At 41.9% G+C, this 22166-nt stretch overlaps 1 protein-coding gene across 1 annotated transcript in view; it reads left to right on the top strand.

Moving 5' to 3' along the window:
• The window catches only part of LOC142665945 (deoxynucleoside triphosphate triphosphohydrolase SAMHD1-like), a 111099-nt gene that overhangs the window by 43781 nt on the left and 45152 nt on the right, over positions 1 to 22166 (top strand). The window contains exons 8-9 of the mRNA XM_075845772.1: positions 15181 to 15289; positions 17412 to 17503. Coding sequence (XP_075701887.1) covers positions 15181 to 15289; positions 17412 to 17503 — 201 coding nt within the window. The remainder of the gene's footprint in view (positions 1 to 15180; positions 15290 to 17411; positions 17504 to 22166) is intronic.

Genomic DNA, 22166 nt, shown 5'->3' with positions numbered 1-22166 from the left:
TGGAACCAGTGGTACGGCCATTTCTCCAAAGTGTTTCAGAAACCGTTTTACAACTGGACAACACCATACCGCATATTGGTCGTGCTACTGTGAGCAGCCTGCGTGGCCTAAACGTGCTGCTATGGCCTGCAGCGTGTCCGGACTTCTCTTCCATCGAGCACATCTGGGACGTCATTGGTCAGCAATTGCAATGGTAGCTGCCAGCAGCCAATCTTGATTATTTGCGTGCCCAAGTGCATTCATTGTGGCATAATATTCCTCAGACAACCATTAATAACCTCATTCATAACATGTCAAGGCATTTATTTATACGCATCGGGCTCATACTCTATACTCAATAAATTAAGATGTTAGGAATATTTAGTTTTTGTTTTTATCATTTGTATAGAATTTTTTTAAATCACCAGCGGGCACCGCATAAATATCGCCACACACCCCGAAAAGCACAGTCTAAACACAAAACACAATTGGGTATGTATATATGGCGAGAGAATATATATCATGAAATGACTATGTATGTTTCAAATATACGTTTTATTAGAAGTAATAACACCACATACAAAAATTAAAAAAATTTAAAATAGCATAAACATGCTATAAGGTCTTTCTAAGGGGGTAGCCACCCTAATAAGTGGCGAACAAAACAAAACCCCCCAAAATACCACCTAATCCCCTGAATATGCAATACAAATATATGCACGATGTTGCATCAAATCAACATAGAACGATTAAAATTAATTTTATTAAGTTGTTTCATTAAAATGAGCCATCTTTGCCCCAAGTAACAATATAAACAGGCTCAGATAAGGTGGTCAGTAATAAGGAGAGGTGTGCTGATGTGATAGTATAGTTGCAAACACCAAGCACCACCTCACCCCTCACGATATATTCTACTGACACACCTCACTGACAGACAATCCAACGCGTTTCAGTGCCACATAAATAAGTGACACATCATCAGGGATTATCGATTCAATTCGGTATTGTGTTTGATTTCACTGTTAATTCAGCCGGCTAGCACGATTGTGTGCTTATTCAAAACCTCCCGGCGCGTGTACGACACTAATGCCTTGCATTAGTGTCGTACACGCGCCGGGAGGTTTTGAATAAGCACACAATCGTGCTAGCCGGCTGAATTAACAGTGAAATCAAACACAATACCGAATTGAATCGATAATCCCTGATGATGTGTCACTTATTTATGTGGCACTGAAACGCGTTGGATTGTCAGTCAGTGAGGTGTGTCAGTAGAATATATCGTGAGGGGTGAGGTGGTGCTTGGTGTTTGCAACTATACTATCACATCAGCACACCTCTCCTTATTACTGACCACCTTATCTGAGCCTGTTTATATTGTTACTTGGGGCTAAGATGGCTCATTTTAATGAAACAACTTAATAAAATTAATTTTAATCGTTCTATCTTCAGGCAGTAAAATTGTTAATTTACGGAACGGAATACTTTATCAGTGTGTATATTCATCAAATCAACATAGTTACGTGATGTGTAAGAAGGGGAAAAGGGGATTGGATGCCATACGCGTATCGCCACGATTCGAAGACTTTTCCTTCTTGGTGTTGCAATTTCAATGTTGAGGAGTGTATATGCATATGAATGCCATACAAGAGCTTTTTTGGGTAGAGAACATCGAATACTTTAGTGGGGTTGTATTTCTCTCGTCTAGAACATATTTGCTTATGGGTAATTTGTAAAGAAAAGATAACCAGGTTATCTGCCTGAGGAAGACGCCAGTCCGGCGTTGAAACGCGTAGCAATTTGTTTACCTTGCTTTTATGCAATAAACCAACTTTTATCATCCAAGCAGCGCCTACAGTATCCCTCTTTTTTATTTTATTTTCTTTACAATTTTCATCAAGGCAACTCCTTTAGGTGTTTGCGTTTGGGGATCGGCAGCAGCTTGCACCACTTTGCATTTACCTGCCAGTATTTGCAATTTGGAAAAGGAAGCACATATTTTGTTTCCCTGGAAAAACAAACCTCTTCTGGCACCGTGTCCTTTTTTCTTTTATCTATCATTATGGGTAATTTGGGCAGGATTTTGATAGTTTTTAGTGGACGATGATTACATTTGATCTTAATGTTTTCTACCCTCAATGAATGTTAATTTTTTTTTCTTGAATGTTTTCTTTACTACATTTTTGCTTTAGTTTCTTGTCAAGAATGGCACCATGTAACGTTTGATATACATTTATTAAGGTCAAACTTGGTAGTAGATTTAGCCTAGGTCACCTATTCCCAGTGAAGGGTAATGTTAATACTACAGCACATAAAGATGTTTTAGACAATTGTAGCTTCAAACTTTGTGGCAACCAGTTTGGGGTAGCGATCTCACGATACCAGAATTTGGACTTCGATACCGATACTTCGTGTAGTATTGCGATACTCGATACCAAAACGATACTTTTGCCAACAATAATAAAAAAAAAAGTTGTTCCATTTTCTGATGTGAGGCACGTGTTATGAATTTTGATCCTCCATGCGCCTCACATTAATAGTAATTAACCCCACCATGTTCCTCAGTCATGACGGACAACATTGGGTTAATGTGTGAGGTACATGATGGGGTTAATTACTATTAATGTGAGGCACACGGAGGTTCAAAATTCATAATACATCGTGCCACACATTAATAAGTGAAAGAAAGCAGTTTTTTATTTTATAACCGCGTAAACATGAATGATGCTATAAATGTGTTGTTACGGTCGCAGCGATAGTGTGTGTATATTTTATGTATTGAGACTTCTTTTAATGTTTATTGTAACGTGTGTGTGTTTTTGTTTTTTTTAATTTAACATTACTTTATTTATTTTTTTACTTTTTTATTTTTAAACTTCAGTGTACTGGCATATATCTAAATTCCAGTGCATTAGCCTGTGTACTGTTAGTACACAGGCAGTTGTTAGGACATACCTCAGTATGGACCTTGGGCTATCTGCCCATATATGGTATGGCCCTCGATCGCATCACAGGAATTCCCTGTGACGCGATCCAAAGGGCACCCCCCCTTCTCATTTTCCCCTGAATGCTGCGGTCAGCTTTGATCGCAGCATTCAGGGGAATAGCGGCGGAGATGAGAGGTCTCTCTGATCTCCACCGTTAGAGCGGGGCTGCGGCTGTGTAATACAGTCATTGCCCCGCTCCCAACAATAAGTGCGTGCATGAAGTGATGCGGCCGGCACGGAAGACAGGACAATGGGGTGTTTTGCAGTGCGCCCGCCATGTTCTGTCTTCAGTGCCGGCGCTCAATAGTGCAGCGCTGGTCGCATCACCTCATGCTGACCGCGCGCGCACTACTCAGGAGCGGGGAGCTTTTTTTTTTTTCCATTGATATAGCCGTATGAGGGCTTGTTTTTTGTGGGACAAGTTGTAGATTTTCACGGCAACATTTATTGTACCATATAATGTAGTGGGATACTTGGAAAAAAATTTGGTGGGGAAGAATGGGAAAAAAAACTAATTTTTGGGGGGTTTCATTTTTAATGTTTTGCTACTTTTACAAAGAAAAAACTGATAAAGTTTGTGTTTTGTTGTGATATTCTCAGTCAAAACTTTTTTCCGTCTATTGAGCGGTATGTGGACTTATTTTTTTCGGGCCGAGCTGTAGTTTCTATTGGTACCATTTTGGGGTACGAGGCTTTTTATTCCGTTTTATGTGAGATGAAGTGAACAAAAAACTGAGTTTTCACGTCGTTAACCACGCGTATTAAATAATGTGATATTGTGATAGTTCGCATTTATACAGATGTGGCAATACCAGTTTTTTTTTTTTTTTTTTTTTTTTTTTACATAGTGCTTTGGGGAAAAGCATTTTATCTTTGCTTTTTTTTAACCTGTAAAATGTATTTTTATATATATATAGATTTATTATTATTATTTTTTTTTAGTGCATTGCAGTATATTTCCGGAGGTAAGGCTTCATACGATTACAAAAGTGGCAGACCTGGCTGGGAGCCTTCATTGGGGGGGGGGGGGGGGGGCCAAAGCAACATCACAGGAGGCCGACCTGTTTATAATCGCTTAGATGCCAGTCGCTTTTGACCACGGCATCTAAAGGGTTAAACTAGCAGGATCCCGTTTGTTATACTGAAGTGTCGGCTTTTTCACACAACCGACACACTCGTTCTATGGAGCTAGCTCAGCCCAAGAACCCGCTCCATAGTCCCCCATCTGACCTCAGCCGGGAAGGGGTTAATGTTGATAAATGTAAAGAAATGCACCTATGCCATAGTAATAGTGTTAATGCATATACATTAAATAGAATAAAACTGGGGACAATAGAACAAGAGAAGGACCTTGATATTGTCATTACAAGTAAGCTAAGCAGCAGAACTCCAGTGTCATCCCAATGTAATCATTTAAACGTAATATAAATCCCTTATGGACAGCTTCTGGAATATGGGATTCAGTATTGGGTTCCATATTGTTAAAAGGAGTCCAAAGGCAGACGAGCAAGGTCTATATTATAATAAGTGGCTAGGAAAATCAGGCTTGGAAAGTGTCATTTACATGTATAAATATACACTATATGGACAAAAAGTATTGGGACACCTACATATTACACCTACAGAAGCTTATCCATAAACATTAATATGGAGTTGGCCTCTGCCTTGCAGCTAAAACAGCTTTTACTCTTCTGGGAAGACTTTCTACAAGATTTTGGAGAGTCTGAGGAAATGGTTGCCTATTAAGCCAGAAGAGTATTTGTGAGGTCAGACGCTGATGTTGGATGAGAGGTCCTGGCTCGCAATCTCTGTTCTAGTTCATCCCAAAGGTGTTTGATGGGGTTGAGATCAGGGCTCTGTGCGGACCAGTCAAGTTCTTCAACACCAAACTCACCCAACCATGTCTTTAGTAACCTTGCTTTGTGCACTGGGTCACTGTCATGCTGGAATACAAAAGGGCCTAACTCCAAACTGTTCCCACAAAGTCGGTTTGGAAATCTGCAGTTATTGTCAGCAGAGCGTTGGCGACGGTTATGAACTATGCGCCTCAGCACTCGGCGACTCGCTCTGTAACTTTACATGGTAAAGTGGCACACCAGGGACATTCAATATGTGTGGATGACAGACTACTCTAACTGTGAAAAACCCTTTCCTATATTGGTGTCTAAATCACCTAACTATGGCATGCCCTACCCAAAGAGGTACAATGGCAGATACTATGGCAGAAAAAGAGTGCTAGATGTTTATCTAATAACAAATAGAATTGAGGGTTAAAATGTATTTAGCAGTGAATGTTGTATAATTGATCAAGAAAGGTTGAACATGATGAATGTTTTTTCAACCTATGTAACAAGTCACCCAGCCAGTATCTGCCCAAAACACGGATATAAAATTCAGAGCAATGCAGCAAGGGTAGCTAGTTGAGGACATGGTAGAGGAGATTTTCACAACCAGGTAAGGTTATATATGGGGGATTCTGTCACTACCTTTTAGAAGTGTTATGTGTAGGTGAAGTGTACTTATTGTAAAACCTCTAAACTTTAGTCCGTACAGCACTTACATCGCACTGAGAGAAAGTGTCCATCGTATTAATGAGGTGCCATTAACCCCGCCCTCAATCCGCTGATTGACCGTTTTCTCCCTATGCACAGTAATTTGTCCAGCAAGTCCTGAGACTTGTCCCAGCCTTAAAGGATTGCCCTCTACAGTTACCTGGAGTGGAATTGTGCATATGTAACCGCCTCGAAGGTTGAAACTATTCTGCCCAGCACTTGCATGCAACAACGGATAGATAAAGGAGTGTACTAGCGAAAAGGAGTCATCCCGGTTCAAATGGGAGGATACATTGTCCATCAGAAGTGTCCTGGTGTTGAGTATCATTTCACAAAACTCTATGCTATGAATTTGGACTATTGAGAATTTTTCCTAGTTGAGGATATGGCAAAAGAATTAACAGAAGCATGGGCATCAAAACGCTTTTTAAAGGGATGCTTGAAAAGTAAACTTTGAGACATGCATAACCTGAGAAGTGAGTTCAGCAGACTCCTGCTGTGGCGCCCCCCAAAAGGTTGCCGTAAAGTAGCTTCTTCCCCCATACTGAGGCCTTGCTCACCCAAGCGAATGCAAAAGCAGGACGCATAGTGTGACATGCAGCTACAAAAACAGATTTCGCTTAAAAATACAACCTATTGTCCAGATGTCCTTAACTAACTTAATTTAGCTCTTGAAAATTACATGAGACAGACAATTAATGGGACAAAGTAAAGGATTTATCCCACAACTCCCTAGAGAAACTACAACCAAACTAGTTTTCCCAGGCATTAACCCCTTCCCGACATTTGCCGTACATGTACGTCATGGAAAGTACTGACTTCCCGCATCTTGCCGTACATGTACGCCAAATGTTTGGGACCGGCTCAGAAGCTGAGCCGGTGCCATCATCACCGGATCTCAGCTGTATCTTACAGCTGAGATCCGGCTGTAACGGCGGGGACCGAAATTAGCTTCGATCCCCGCCATTAACCCCTTAAGTGCAGCGCTCAAACGCGATCGCTGCACTTAAGGTGTTTGCAGCTCATCGGAACCCCAGTAATGAAATTGCCGGGGTTCCGGTGGCTGCAATGGCAACCGGAGGCCTAATACTGGCCTCCCGGTCTGCCTAGCACCGAAGCCGGTCAAGATCCGCCCGGCGGCGGAGCCTGATCGGCTTCCGTAGCTGCCAGCAAGATGGCGCCGGGTCAGGAGCTGATCCGGCGTCATCAGCGGTGGAAGTCAGCTGAACTGTACAGCTGACATCCACCTGTAACGGCAGGAACCGGAGCTAGCTCCGATCCCTGCCGTTAACCCCTTCGATGCAGCAATCGAAAGCGATTGCTGCATCGTAGCGGTTACTAGCAGATCGCCAGCCCTGACAGGCAATCGGGACTGGCGACTGCTGTTATGGCAACAGGAGACACAATGGTCTCCTGCTCTGCCATTACGGAAGCCGATTTAGGCCCCGCCGGGAGGCGAAGCCTAATCGGCTTGCTGTCAGTGAATGACTGACAGATCTAATACATTGCACTACATAGGTAGTGCAATGTATTAGAAAAAAAAAAATCTGACCGTTGGATCTTCAAGTCCCCTAGTGGGACTTGAGAAAAAGTGTAAAAAAAGTATAAAAAAAGTGTCAAAAAAAGTGCACAAAATAAAAGTTTGAAAACAGTAAAAGTTTCAAGTAATCAAATAAAACACATTCCCCCTTTTACTCTTATCAAGTCCTTTATTATTGAAAAATAATAATAAACCATATGTATTTGGTATCGCCACGACCGTAACGACCGGAGGTATCAAAATATTATATTATTTATTGCACGCGGTGAACAGCGTAAAAAAAAAACGCAAAAACGTTAGAGTTTGTTTTTTGGTCACTTTGCCCTACAAATATTAGAATAAAAAGTCATCAAAAAGTCGCACGTATCCAAAAATGGTACCTATAAAAACTATAGCTCGTCCCGCAAAAAACAAGCCCTCATACACCTCCATCGACAAAAAAATTAAAATGTTATGGTTCTCACAACTTGGCGACAGAAAAAATACATTCTTTTTACAAAAGTAATTTTATTGTGCAAAAAGTTGTAAAACATGAAAAAGTCCTATAAATTAGGTATCGCCGGAATCGTACTGACCCGCAGAATAAAGTTAACATGTAATTTAGAACGCATGGTGAACGCTGTATAAAAAAAAACCGAAAAAAGCTGTGCCAGAATTGCGTTTTTTTGTTTACCTGGCATCCCAAAAAATAGGATAAAAGGTGATCAAAAAGTCACATGTACCCCAAAATGGTACCAATAATAACTACAGCTCGTCCCGCAACAAACCAGCCCTCATACCGCTACGTCTATGAAAAATAAAATTAGTTATGGCTCCAATAAGTCAGGAAATAAAAAAATATGCAGTTGTGCCCGAGGGGAACATTTCTTCTGTTTGAAGAGGCGATTTATCAAGGACCTAAAATTAGGGAACCAGGAAAGGGAGGGCCCAAACATATCCGCTGGAAGCGACGGTGCCCGTATTATACCAGGACAACACTTCCTAGCAAAATTCCCCAAACTACAAAGGCGCGGAGTGTGGATCAAAAGGGGGATAATAAAGGACGCCATATATCAGTGCGACACCGGCCTGTGCAGAAAGGATTGCTTCACAGCGTAACACACATCTATGGATTATTTTATTGTTTTTTTTTACCCCGTTATTATACCACCTGACTATGCCCCTTATATACTCCGCCCGGCTTACATATGCCCTACATTATAAACGGAAACACCAGTAAGACTCCAAACAAAACTACTACCAAGCAAAATCCACGCTCCAAAAGCCAAATGGCATTTCCTCCCATCTGAACCCTACAGCGTGCCCAAACAGCAGTTTCCTTCCACATATATGGCATCGTCATACCCGGGAGAACCCTTTTAGCAATTTTTGGGGTGTGTGTCTCCAGTGGCATAAGCTGGGCACTACATATTTGCCACTGAATGGCATATCTAGGGAAAAATATAAATTTTTAATTTGCACCATCCACAGCACATTCATTTATGGAAAAGACCTGTGGGGTGAAAATGCTCACTACACCCCTTAATAAATGCCTTGAGGGGTGCAGTTTCCATAATGGGGTCACTTCCCAGGGGTTTATTTTTATTATTTCACATCTGAGCCTCTGCAGTTGTGAACCAATACTTTGTAAATCGCCAAATTAGGCCTCAATTTTACATGGTACGCTTTCACTCCTGAGCCTGGTCGACTGTCCAGGCAAGAGATTAGGGCCACATGTAGGGTGTTTCTAAAACCAGGAAACACCGCATAATAATTAGAGAGCTGTCTCGTTATGGTGGCACAAGCCGGGCACCACATATTGGCATATCTATGGAAAAAATCCCATTTTCACTCTGCAACATCGAGTTCACACTAATTTCTACAAAACACCTGCAGGGTTAACATGCTCACTATACCCCTAGATAATTTCCTCAATGGGTGTAGTCTCCAAAATGGGGTCACTTGTGGGGGGTTTCCACTGTTTTGTCTCCTCAGGGACTTCGTAAATGTGACATGGCCTCCGCAAACCATTCCTGCTAAACTTGAGCTCCAAAAGCCAAATAGCGCTCTTTCCCTTCTCAGCCCTGCCGTGTCTCCAAACAACCGTTTATTACCACATGTGGGGCATTGTTTTACTCGGGAGAGATTGGTTTACAAATTTTACGGTGCTTTTCTCCTTCAGTCCTTGTGGAAATTAGAAAAAATTAGCTAAACCTACATTTTCTTTGAAAAAATTTAGATTGTCATTTTCAGGGCCTATTTCCAATAATTTATGCAAAAAACCTGTTGGGTCAAAACGCTCACTATACCCCTAGATAATTTCCTCAATGGGCGTAGTTTCCAAAATGGGGTCACTTGTGGGGGGTTTCCACTGTTTTGTCCCCTCAGGGGCTTTGTAAATGTGACATGGCCTCCGCAAACCATTCCTGCTAAATGTGAACTCCAAAAGCCAAATAGCGCTCTTTCCCTTCTCAGCCTCGCCGTGTGTCCAAACAACCGGTTATTACCACATGTGGGGTATTGTTTTACTCGGGAGAAATTGCTTTACAAATTTTACGGTGCTTTTTCTCCTTTAGTCCTTGTGAAAATGAGAAAAAAAAATCGCTAAACCTACATTTTCTTTGAAGAAATGTTGATTTTAATTTTCACGGCCTACTTCTAATAATTTCTGTAAAAAAGCTGTGCGGTCAAAATGCTCACTGTACCCCTAGATAATTTCCTTGAGGTGTGTAGTTTCCCAGATGGGGTCACTTTTGGGGGATTTTGACTGTTTTGGCACCGCAAGAGCCCTTCAAACCTGACATGGTGCCTAAAATTTATTCTAACAAAAATAAGGCCCCAAAATCCACTAGGTGTCAGGAGCTGATCCGGCGTCATCAGCGGTGGAAGTCAGCTGAACTGTACAGCTGACATCCACCTGTAACGGCAGGAACCGGAGCTAGCTCCGATCCCTGCCGTTAACCCCTTCGATGCAGCAATCGAAAGCGATTGCTGCATCGTAGCGGTTACTAGCAGATCGCCAGCCCTGACAGGCAATCGGGACTGGCGACTGCTGTTATGGCAACAGGAGACACAATGGTCTCCTGCTCTGCCATTACGGAAGCCGATTTAGGCCCCGCCGGGAGGCGAAGCCTAATCGGCTTGCTGTCAGTGAATGACTGACAGATCTAATACATTGCACTACATAGGTAGTGCAATGTATTAGAAAAAAAAAAATCTGACCGTTGGATCTTCAAGTCCCCTAGTGGGACTTGAGAAAAAGTGTAAAAAAAGTATAAAAAAAGTGTCAAAAAAAGTGCACAAAATAAAAGTTTGAAAACAGTAAAAGTTTCAAGTAATCAAATAAAACACATTCCCCCTTTTACTCTTATCAAGTCCTTTATTATTGAAAAATAATAATAAACCATATGTATTTGGTATCGCCACGACCGTAACGACCGGAGGTATCAAAATATTATATTATTTATTGCACGCGGTGAACAGCGTAAAAAAAAAACGCAAAAACGTTAGAGTTTGTTTTTTGGTCACTTTGCCCTACAAATATTAGAATAAAAAGTGATCAAAAAGTCGCACGTATCCAAAAATGGTACCTATAAAAACTATAGCTCGTCCCGCAAAAAACAAGCCCTCATACACCTCCATCGACAAAAAAATTAAAATGTTATGGTTCTCACAACTTGGCGACAGAAAAAATACATTCTTTTTACAAAAGTAATTTTATTGTGCAAAAAGTTGTAAAACATGAAAAAGTCCTATAAATTAGGTATCGCCGGAATCGTACTGACCCGCAGAATAAAGTTAACATGTAATTTAGAACGCATGGTGAACGCTGTATAAAAAAAAAACGAAAAAAGCTGTGCCAGAATTGCGTTTTTTTGTTTACCTGGCATCCCAAAAAATAGGATAAAAGGTGATCAAAAAGTCACATGTACCCCAAAATGGTACCAATAATAACTACAGCTCGTCCCGCAACAAACCAGCCCTCATACCGCTACGTCTATGAAAAATAAAATTAGTTATGGCTCCAATAAGTCAGGAAATAAAAAAATATGCAGTTGTGCCCGAGGGGAACATTTCTTCTGTTTGAAGAGGCGATTTATCAAGGACCTAAAATTAGGGAACCAGGAAAGGGAGGGCCCAAACATATCCGCTGGAAGCGACGGTGCCCGTATTATACCAGGACAACACTTCCTAGCAAAATTCCCCAAACTACAAAGGCGCGGAGTGTGGATCAAAAGGGGGATAATAAAGGACGCCATATATCAGTGCGACACCGGCCTGTGCAGAAAGGATTGCTTCACAGCGTAACACACATCTATGGATTATTTTATTGTTTTTTTTTACCCCGTTATTATACCACCTGACTATGCCCCTTATATACTCCGCCCGGCTTACATATGCCCTACATTATAAACGGAAACACCAGTAAGACTCCAAACAAAACTACTACCAAGCAAAATCCACGCTCCAAAAGCCAAATGGCATTTCCTCCCATCTGAACCCTACAGCGTGCCCAAACAGCAGTTTCCTTCCACATATATGGCATCGTCATACCCGGGAGAACCCTTTTAGCAATTTTTGGGGTGTGTGTCTCCAGTGGCATAAGCTGGGCACTACATATTTGCCACTGAATGGCATATCTAGGGAAAAATATAAATTTTTAATTTGCACCATCCACAGCACATTCATTTATGGAAAAGACCTGTGGGGTGAAAATGCTCACTACACCCCTTAATAAATGCCTTGAGGGGTGCAGTTTCCATAATGGGGTCACTTCCCAGGGGTTTATTTTTATTATTTCACATCTGAGCCTCTGCAGTTGTGAACCAATACTTTGTAAATCGCCAAATTAGGCCTCAATTTTACATGGTACGCTTTCACTCCTGAGCCTGGTCGACTGTCCAGGCAAGAGATTAGGGCCACATGTAGGGTGTTTCTAAAACCAGGAAACACCGCATAATAATTAGAGAGCTGTCTCGTTATGGTGGCACAAGCCGGGCACCACATATTGGCATATCTATGGAAAAAATCCCATTTTCACTCTGCAACATCGAGTTCACACTAATTTCTACAAAACACCTGCAGGGTTAACATGCTCACTATACCCCTAGATAATTTCCTCAATGGGTGTAGTCTCCAAAATGGGGTCACTTGTGGGGGGTTTCCACTGTTTTGTCTCCTCAGGGACTTCGTAAATGTGACATGGCCTCCGCAAACCATTCCTGCTAAACTTGAGCTCCAAAAGCCAAATAGCGCTCTTTCCCTTCTCAGCCCTGCCGTGTCTCCAAACAACCGTTTATTACCACATGTGGGGCATTGTTTTACTCGGGAGAGATTGGTTTACAAATTTTACGGTGCTTTTCTCCTTCAGTCCTTGTGGAAATTAGAAAAAATTAGCTAAACCTACATTTTCTTTGAAAAAATTTAGATTGTCATTTTCAGGGCCTATTTCCAATAATTTATGCAAAAAACCTGTTGGGTCAAAACGCTCACTATACCCCTAGATAATTTCCTCAATGGGCGTAGTTTCCAAAATGGGGTCACTTGTGGGGGGTTTCCACTGTTTTGTCCCCTCAGGGGCTTTGTAAATGTGACATGGCCTCCGCAAACCATTCCTGCTAAATGTGAACTCCAAAAGCCAAATAGCGCTCTTTCCCTTCTCAGCCTCGCCGTGTGTCCAAACAACCGGTTATTACCACATGTGGGGTATTGTTTTACTCGGGAGAAATTGCTTTACAAATTTTACGGTGCTTTTTCTCCTTTAGTCCTTGTGAAAATGAGAAAAAAAAATCGCTAAACCTACATTTTCTTTGAAGAAATGTTGATTTTAATTTTCACGGCCTACTTCTAATAATTTCTGTAAAAAAGCTGTGCGGTCAAAATGCTCACTGTACCCCTAGATAATTTCCTTGAGGTGTGTAGTTTCCCAGATGGGGTCACTTTTGGGGGATTTTGACTGTTTTGGCACCGCAAGAGCCCTTCAAACCTGACATGGTGCCTAAAATTTATTCTAACAAAAATAAGGCCCCAAAATCCACTAGGTGTTCCTTTGCTTCGGAGGCCGGTGCTTCATTCCAGTAGCACGCTACGGCCACATGTGGGATATTTCCTAAAACTGCAGAAACTGGGCAACAAATATTGAGTTGCATTTCTCTGGTAAAACCTTCTGTGTTATAAAAAAAAAATTGTACTAAAAATTTATTTCTGCAAAAAAATATGAAATTTGTAAATTTCACCTCTACTTTGCTTTAATTCCTGTGACATGTGTAAAGGGTTAAGACATTTTCTGAATGCTGTTTTGAATACTTTGAGGGGTGAAGTTTTTAAAATGGGGTGACTTTTTGGGGGATTCTAATATATAAGGCCCTCAAAGCCACTTCACAACTGAACTGGCCCCTGTAAAAATGGCCTTTTGAAATTTTCTTGAAAATGTGAGAAATTGCTGCTAAAGTTCTAAGCCTTGTGAGGTCATAGAAAAATAAAAGGATGTTCAAAAAACGATGCCAATCTAAAGTAGACATATGGGTGATGTTAATTAGCAACAATTTTGTGTGGTATAACTGCCTGTCTTACAAGCAGATACATTTAAATTGAGAAAAATGCTAATTTTTGCAATTTTTCGCTAAATTTTGGTGTTTTTCACAATTAAATACTGAACATATCGAGCAAATTTTGCCAGTAACTTAAAGTCCAATGTGTCACGAGAAAACAATCTCAGAATCGCTTGGATAGGTGAAAGCATTCCGGAGTTATTACCACATAAAGTGACACATGTCAGATTTGAAAAATGAGGCTCGGTCAGGAAGGTCAAAAGTGGCTAAAGAGGGAAGGGGTTAAGTTTAGGCCTCGAGTCTCCTGCCTCCCTCGAAAGCAATATGCCATAGGCTAAAATAGATCGTGTGAGTTGGCAATTCTCAACCGTTGAAAAGTACACAAGTTTTTTTAATCTCTGTGTAGTATCTTAGTCTAATCCAACCACAATATTGTCTGTACACTGACCCGATCAATAATAATTGGTTTTATTCACAGCATGCCGATTTGTGGCTGAGAAATCCCCATAAGATTCAATTGAGACGCAAACGATCCGTCTTACTGTTGGGACAATAGAGGATTGCATTTTTGATGAGCTCTAAGTATATGTACGAAAGTAAAAAACTGAATGAAACAACCGTAATATGGACATGCTTACGAAACCCTATACGGATGAAAATATGCCCATTTACAACTACGTTTTTTGGACGTCATACGACCGTTACTTTTTACGGTTGTGTGAATAAAGTCTTCGAAAGTTAAGAAAACAAATTATATTTGTATATAAATGATACAGAAATAATTTATTATGAGTAATGTTGATGGCATATCTCAGAAAAATTACCGTTCGCTTTGAAAACCGTGCACAATCAAGAGTAAAAATACACGTCATGAAGTGGTCGAGATACACAGACAGTGGCGTAGCTATAGGGGTCGCAGTGTCCCCGTTGCCACGCAGCGCGCTAATACAAATTTTGTATGTGCCGTGATGCCGGCACTTCCTGGTTACGGGCATGGCTTGTTTAGACGTCCGTCACATGGTACACTCAGTGTACCATGTGACCGTGACGTCACGTGAGTCACTGTTCCAACCACTGTGGAAGAGCCGATGCGAAAGAGCATGGAAGACTGCAGGTGAGCTGCAGAGGGGGCCCGTAATGTATGTGTGTTGTATTGTACTGTGTTTGCGGAGGAGAGGGGGGGCTTTAAATTACAGGGCCCCCTCTCCCCCGCAAACACAAACTGCACGACACAATACATTACAAACTGGGGGTCGTGTGAAGACCTCCGGGGGGTAGCGAACCACTCGCAAGGTCCTGCTTCCAACTGTATTTGCGTCCTCACGATGCAGATCCAGTTGAATTTAATCCTGGAGCAAGGAGCCGACCATATTGTGCCCAACATATTGCTGCACTCAATTTAAAAACAAGAAAGCACAACAACAAAATTGCAATAAATAGAAACAAGTGTGGAAGGCAGGCCTGGTGAGATTTTCTTTGCACAACTTTTATGCATGAAAAATCCCATCTAGAGGTTTAGATATGACATTGTAGTCTCATGCAAATTGCATTGTTGTCAAACGTCAACCTAAATATTTTTTTTTCTCTTGATGCAGGGATTGTTATCATCTGGGTATGCAGAATAACTTTGATTATAAGAGATATTTTGCATTTGCCAGAGTCTGTGAAGTAGGGAACAAGAAGCACATATGTCTCCGAGAAAAGGTAAGTCTTTTTCATGAGAAAAAATAATATCCACAGAGAGCGCAGCACATGTAAGTGCAGCCTTAAAGAGACTGTCACCAGATTATAAGTGCCCTATCTCCTACATAATGCGATTGGCGCTGTAATGTAGATAACGGTGGTTTTTATTTTGAAAAACAATCATTTTTGAGCAAGTTATGAGCCATTTTATATTTATACGAATTAGTTTCTTAATAGACAACTGGGCGTGTTTTACTTTTTGGCCAAGTGGGCGTTGTACAGAGAAGTGTATGACGCTGACCAATCAGACCATTAGCATTTGTACGATTGCTCGTTCGCCAGATCATTGGTCTGTGTAAAAAAAAGCCTTAAGTTTACGCGGTCTAAAATGTAGACCGTATTGGTAAATCTGCCCCGATAACTGTATAAAAATAGCAGACAGGGGGCTGTCAGAAGATTTTAGTTGGTGGGATTTCCTGTAACTCCACCAAGAACTAATAGCACAATACTTTTTTATCTTCTGACTTGGAATCCCCCATTTACTGCAATGGTATATCCGAAGACAAAGGGGTTTGGAGGAATGTTGCAGCCTCTTCTAGCGATAAGTGGGGGCCACCCCCACCGATGACACCATCTGACTCGTCAAATGATGTTTAAAGGCGAACCTCCCCTTAACATAATCTACCCGTTAGCTGGGTATTCACATGACCTCAGGTACAAAGTTTAGGGTCTAGAGCAGTAATGGGTAACTTACCACACTATGGGAGCCTTAAAGGCAGTCCTTGACTTAACCCAACGGCTGCACTTTACATTCAAGAGTATACAGCATAAAAAAGTGGATCAGGGATCTAAGGGGTGCACATCCGAGGAACATAAGTTGGCCACTAATTCATTTAAAGAGGCTCTGTCACCAGATTTTGCAACCCCTATCTGCTATTGCAGCAGATAGGCGCTGCAATGTAGATTACAGTAACGTTTTTATTTTTAAAAAACGAGCATTTTTGGCCAAGTTATGACCATTTTTGTAATTATGCAAATGAGGCTTGCAAAAGTCCAAGTGGGTGTGTTTAAAAGTAAAAGTCCAAGTGGGCGTGTATTATGTGCGTACATCGGGGCGTTTTTAATACTTTCACTAGCTGGGCGCTCTGAAGAGAAGTAACATCCTCATCTCTTCAGAACGCCCAGCTTCTGACAGTGCAGATCTGTGACGTCACTCACAGGTCCTGCATCGTGACGGCCACATCGGCACCAGAGGCTTCAGTTGATTCTGCAGCAGCATCAGCGTTTGCAGGGAAGATCGACTTACCTGCAAACGCTGATGCTGCTGCAGAATCAACTGTAGCCTCTGGTGCCGATGTGGCCGTCACGATGCAGGACCTGTGAGTGACGTCACAGATCTGCACTGTCAGAAGCTGGGCGTTCTGAAGAGAAGAGGATGTAACTTCTCTTCACAGCGCCCAGCTAGTAAAAGTATTAAAGACGCCCCGATGTACGCACCTAATACACGCCCACTTGGACTTTTACTTTTAAACACACCCACTTGGATTTTTGCAAGCCTCATTTGCATAACTACAAAAATGGTCATAACTTGGCCAAAAATGCTCGTTTTTTAAAAATAAAAACGTTACTGTAATCTACATTGCAGCGCCTATCTGCTGCAATAGCAGATAGGGGTTGCAAAATCTGGTGACAGAGCCTCTTTAACCGCACCCCTGATGCTTCAGTCCATATTAGATGAAAAAGGTTCCACTGCCTGTAGCATAAGTCCTGCCTAGGAGGATGAAGAGGAAATTTTATAGTGCCGTACCAGACATATGGAGGGAGAATATTTTCTTGGGTATACTGTAGCACAACTTACACACAACTGCTTCAATAGCAACTATTGCGCAACTTTATTTGTTGTGCGACAGTTATATGAAAATGATATGTACAGTAATACAATGCATTTCTACGGTCTGCAACTCTTGTGAGACAGATAATGCCCTGATAAGTCTGTGTATATGCCAAGCCTTAACAGATGCCTGTGGCTAGAGCAATCCAATCAATCTCCTAAGTATTATGGGCAACTGTTATTGGGTAACTTGTTATATAGGTTTACTTTTTAGGGTGAATAATTTTATTTTCTCTTTCCACCATTATTTAGGAAGTATGGAACATGTATGATTTGTTCTACACAAGATTCAGTCTACATAAACGGGCATACCAGCATAGAGTTAGCAATGCCATTGAAATAATGTAAGTTCCTTTATAATAACTGCACTCTTCACAGTTAGACCTCACACCAAGAATAAAACAACTGCCAACTATAAGATACCACAGTCAGTGAAAGGTCATTTAAAAGAATTATCCTCATGCATAATTTTTCATTTCCTTCAATATAGCGTAATAGCGCGTTACCTCCCCCATTTATGGCCCAACTCAAGGTCAAGAACAGACAAACGAGGTCCCCTGTGCAAATAGTGTATGCGCCCGCTTTCCTTTGGCATAACTGAGAAAAAACATCTTCAAATATTTAAGCTAAATTATTACAATAAGCTGATTGTGAGGGGTGGATTGGGTTCCGCTGCCAGTACTCCCACTAGCAGCAGCTATTGCTGGGACAAGTGCATAGTAATCCTTTATTTACTTTGCGGGAGAAATGAAGAATTGCACACTGCCCACTGATATCAATATGTTGCCTGTGTACACCAGAGATCAATGGCTTTGACGAATAGACTTCATCCATTACATCCATATGCCCCACTATGGGCACACAGGGCCGCCATCAGGGCAGTACAACTGGTACTGCTGTCAGGCGCTCGGACACAATGATGATAAAAAAAAAAAGGGGCCCATCTGCTTCTCAGCTACATTAAGCAGGGGCCCGAGCGTTAGTTACTTGGAGAAAGGAACGAACCCTGCAATGTAATATAATCGGGCCCCTTCCTTACTCTGAAGTAACTAACGCTGGGGCCCTGAGAGGACTTGGAAGGGGAAGATGCAGCATGAAAGCAGAAGCTCTGTGTGGAGAGATCCCGCCCCCCAGACACGTCCTTCTCTACACAGTCGACTGAACCTGCAGGCTGGTGAGTGTTTCCCCCCCCCCCCTCTCCATCCTGCTTCACATTTCTTCTGACCACACTTGAATATTATATAAAGTATAGTATGTTAAAACGTTATTTTTTAATTTCCCAAGCGTTTTTGTGCCGCAATTTTCGTAATCACTGCAAAAATGGCACAGTTTTGCAGCGATTATATAAAAAATGGGATTTCACCGCACTGTGTAAATAGACTAAGGCCTTATTCAGACGTCCGTGTTCGGTCTGTGATATACGGACCATGTATCGGCCATATTTCTTCGGGAGCGAGGCTTCTAGCATCATAGTTATCTATAATGATAGGAGTCCCTGCCTCTCCATGGGAATACTGTCCTGTACTATGATCATGTTTTCAGTACGGGGCCGGGGACCGTATTCCCACGGGGGAGGCAGGGACTGCTAGCATCATAGATAACTGCGATGCTAGGAGCCCGGCTCCCTGAACGGTGGTCGGTGCGGGAAGACCAATCACGGCCGAAAGTGGCCTTATTCAGACTGAACACGGACGTCTGAATAAGGCCACTTTAGACGTTGTGGATTTGTCTCCTATTTCTGGTGCAGATTGCGCACTGAAAATTCACTACAAATTACAATAGAAGGCTATATTCAGACGAACGTGTGCGAAATCGGCCGTGAATAACGGCAGTTTTTCACAGCCAATTTGCACCCGTGCGGGACCTGTTTTCACAGATCCCTCATAGACTTGAGCCTATTGAGGGATCCGTGAAAATGGACAAAAATAGGAAGTCCTATTTTTTTCATGGGTCCTTCGCACGGTCCGTTAAAACAACGGCCGTGTGAACAGCCCCATATAAATACATGCGTCCGTGTGACAGCCATTAAAAAAAAAGTTCGTCACACAGACAATTAACACGTTTGTCTGAATAAGCCTTAACTCATGTGAATGGGGTTTTGAAAACCTCACGCACATGCAGCAAAAAAAAATCTGCATGGAATTAAGGACAAGCTGCTGATTTTAAAATCTGCAGCATGCCTATTATGTTGCAGAATTGTAACCGCATCAAAACCGCATGTAAACACAGGTAATTCTGCAGGTAAAATCTGGACCTAATAGTGCGTTTTTTTGATGCGTTTAGGTGCGCTATTTACATTTTGATGCGGAAATAGTTGCAGGTTTTATGTTGCGGATTTTGGATTCTTTCTAAACTAGTCAGAAACAATTCGCATGCTACTTATTTTGCATGGAAAAGCCGAGGATAAGCCACTTTGAATGACAATGGAACTAATTCTCGTCCGGATCTGCTACACACTCGAGGCACGTCTATGGCAGAAATCCAGGGGTAAGCCTCAGATTTTTGCTGTGGAAAAATACATTGAACTTTAATGGCAATGTAAGAACGGAGCATTAGTGCTCTTTACATTCTCACAGGTGAAGAATTAAGCCCCCCCTTCACATCGTGTTATTGCCCTATGTTTATCGTGTACATCAGGAAATCTCAGAACGTACACTATAAACAACGGAAATTATAATTCATAGGGCTCCATTATGTCCTTTTAGCTTCCATCGGGCTGGTACACGTCGATATACATTATTTTTGAATGATGGAATAACATAGTAGACTGTTATTCCATCCTGAGAGATACCACAAAAAAAAAACATATACCACTCCTGACATTATTATATGGACAGTGATGTCAGGAGCTTCCCAATGCCGGAGTCCCCAGACAGATCACAATCCTGAGATTACTGTCCATATATGTAAAGTGACGTCAGGGGATTCTCCAGGGCTGGAATTCCTGGCAAGGACTGGACTCAGGCTTTGCAAAGCTTCTGATATCACTGTACGTATATGGACATCAGGAACAGCGCCAGAGCCCCTGGGCAAAGCTCCAGCCCTGGGAAAGCTCCTGACGTCATTGTTCATTTATGGAGAGTGACTTCAGGAGTTTCCCCAGGGTCGTTCCCCAGGTGACGTATCCCATACAGTGGAATACGTTTTGGCTAAATAAAACTAAATTCAGGAGATTAACCGGTCACTGCCTGCTCCATGGTTTTGTTCACTGTAATTATTCTCCACACCAAAATTAGTTAATGCGTATAAATGTTCAAACGTGAGCACCACACTTTCCGTTGCCCAACCCCTGTAATGGAGGGGGGGCCCAGACATCTTGGCTGTATGGGGTCCAGAAATTCCTGATAGCGGCCCTGTGGGTTTACCTAAAGCAGACAACACCTTTAGGCCACTTTTTAACACTTTTTTGCATGCCAAAACCAGGAGTACAACACAGAGAGGAAATCTTTTTTTTTTTTAAACCTGCTGGTTTTGGCTTGCAAATACTAATGCAAAATACACAGGTTTGAAAATAGTGGTTACCTGCAATAAGTTTAGCAAAGGCTTAAAGGGAAGGTGTCATGAATTTTTTTTTTTTTTTATCATATTACTTTTAGTATGATAATAAAATAAAATTGATTTATTTGTGTTCTTGTGTTGTACTTTTTACTTTTTTCTTTCTTTTACTTCTCTATGGGGGCTGCCATTTTTTTTTTCATCTCTGTGTCGATTAACGACACATACAGAGATGGAATACGGCACATACAACCCCATAGAGAATGCGAACGGGAGCCATTCCATTCTCTGCAGTGTACGCCATCTGTGTGGGAATGGCGCATGCCACAAAGACAAAAACAAAGCTCGTTCGCAGAGCGAAATCCGGCGCCATTTTCATGTGGACCGGAAGCCGCAGCCAGACAGTAAGATGACTACTTCCGGCCACGGCTTCCAGCCATATGTTCAAGGAAGCGAAGGCGCAAGGAATAGGAGCAGAGGCGGCAGGAGCAGGTAAATTATGTTTGTGTATGTGATGTGTGTATTATGTTTGTGTATGCTCGTGTTATAGTCTCCTGAGCACTGTATCTAATCCTCCTACACTGTGCAGTCGCTCAGAAAATGGTGGCACACAGTGTAGGAGGTTTGAAGATTCAACCCCCTCCTTCTCCTGGCACTAGCCAGAATAAGGGAGGGGGGATTGTGTGAGGACACTAGAGAGAGTGTGTTTACCCCCAATTTGCAGCATAAAGCAATGATGTTGCTTTACCACATTGACCATGCTGCAATTTTGGGAACTGCTCCCTCTAGTGCTCAGCCCATGGAAATGTTATAAATTAGAATCTAATTTATATTTCCTGAGTTGTGAAAAAATTAAAACAATGTGTAATCACTCAAATAAAAATTTCTAGCGACACATTCCCTTTAAAAGGAAATGTTCACGTTTTAAAACGTTCCCTGCACAGCATTTACTCAGGCAACAGCTAGTTGTGGGGAGTCATGGCAGGGTACTGAAGAGGGTAATGCCAACAAAAAGGATGATCAAGGGCAGTGCTTCTCCGACTGTAAGCCATTCTATAGTTGGTGGTGAGGCGCAGCTGGGGAGGCAGTTTGATGGGAGTACTCATATGCAGATAACTCCTTCACAACAGGTCTTTCTCTGGTTGGAACAATTTCTTAAAGGAATAGTGTCACGAAAAAAAATTTTTTAACATCAGTTTGATTTTAGTAGTTTATTAACTTTTATATTTATTTGTGTGTTTGTGTTTTACTTTTTTTTATTTTTACACTTTTTCTTCCCTATGGGGGCTGCCATTTTTTACTCCATTTCTGTATGTGTCGATTAACGACACATACAGACATGGAGTACGGCAGCTCCAGTCCCATAGTGAATGCGAACGGGGCCCGTTCCATCCACTATGGTGTACGCCGTCTGTGTGGGAACGGAGCATGCGCCGCTCCCACACTGTCAAAGTTGAACTGTGCGCCGTCCGGCGCCATTTTCCTGTGGACCGGAAGTCGCGGCCGGACAGT

Source organism: Rhinoderma darwinii, chromosome 13 (genome assembly GCF_050947455.1).
Source record: "Rhinoderma darwinii isolate aRhiDar2 chromosome 13, aRhiDar2.hap1, whole genome shotgun sequence".
In the NCBI taxonomy this organism is placed as follows: domain Eukaryota; kingdom Metazoa; phylum Chordata; class Amphibia; order Anura; family Rhinodermatidae; genus Rhinoderma; species Rhinoderma darwinii.
The sequence above is the reverse complement of the archived record's forward strand: the minus strand, read 5'-3'. Positions and strand labels throughout refer to the sequence as shown.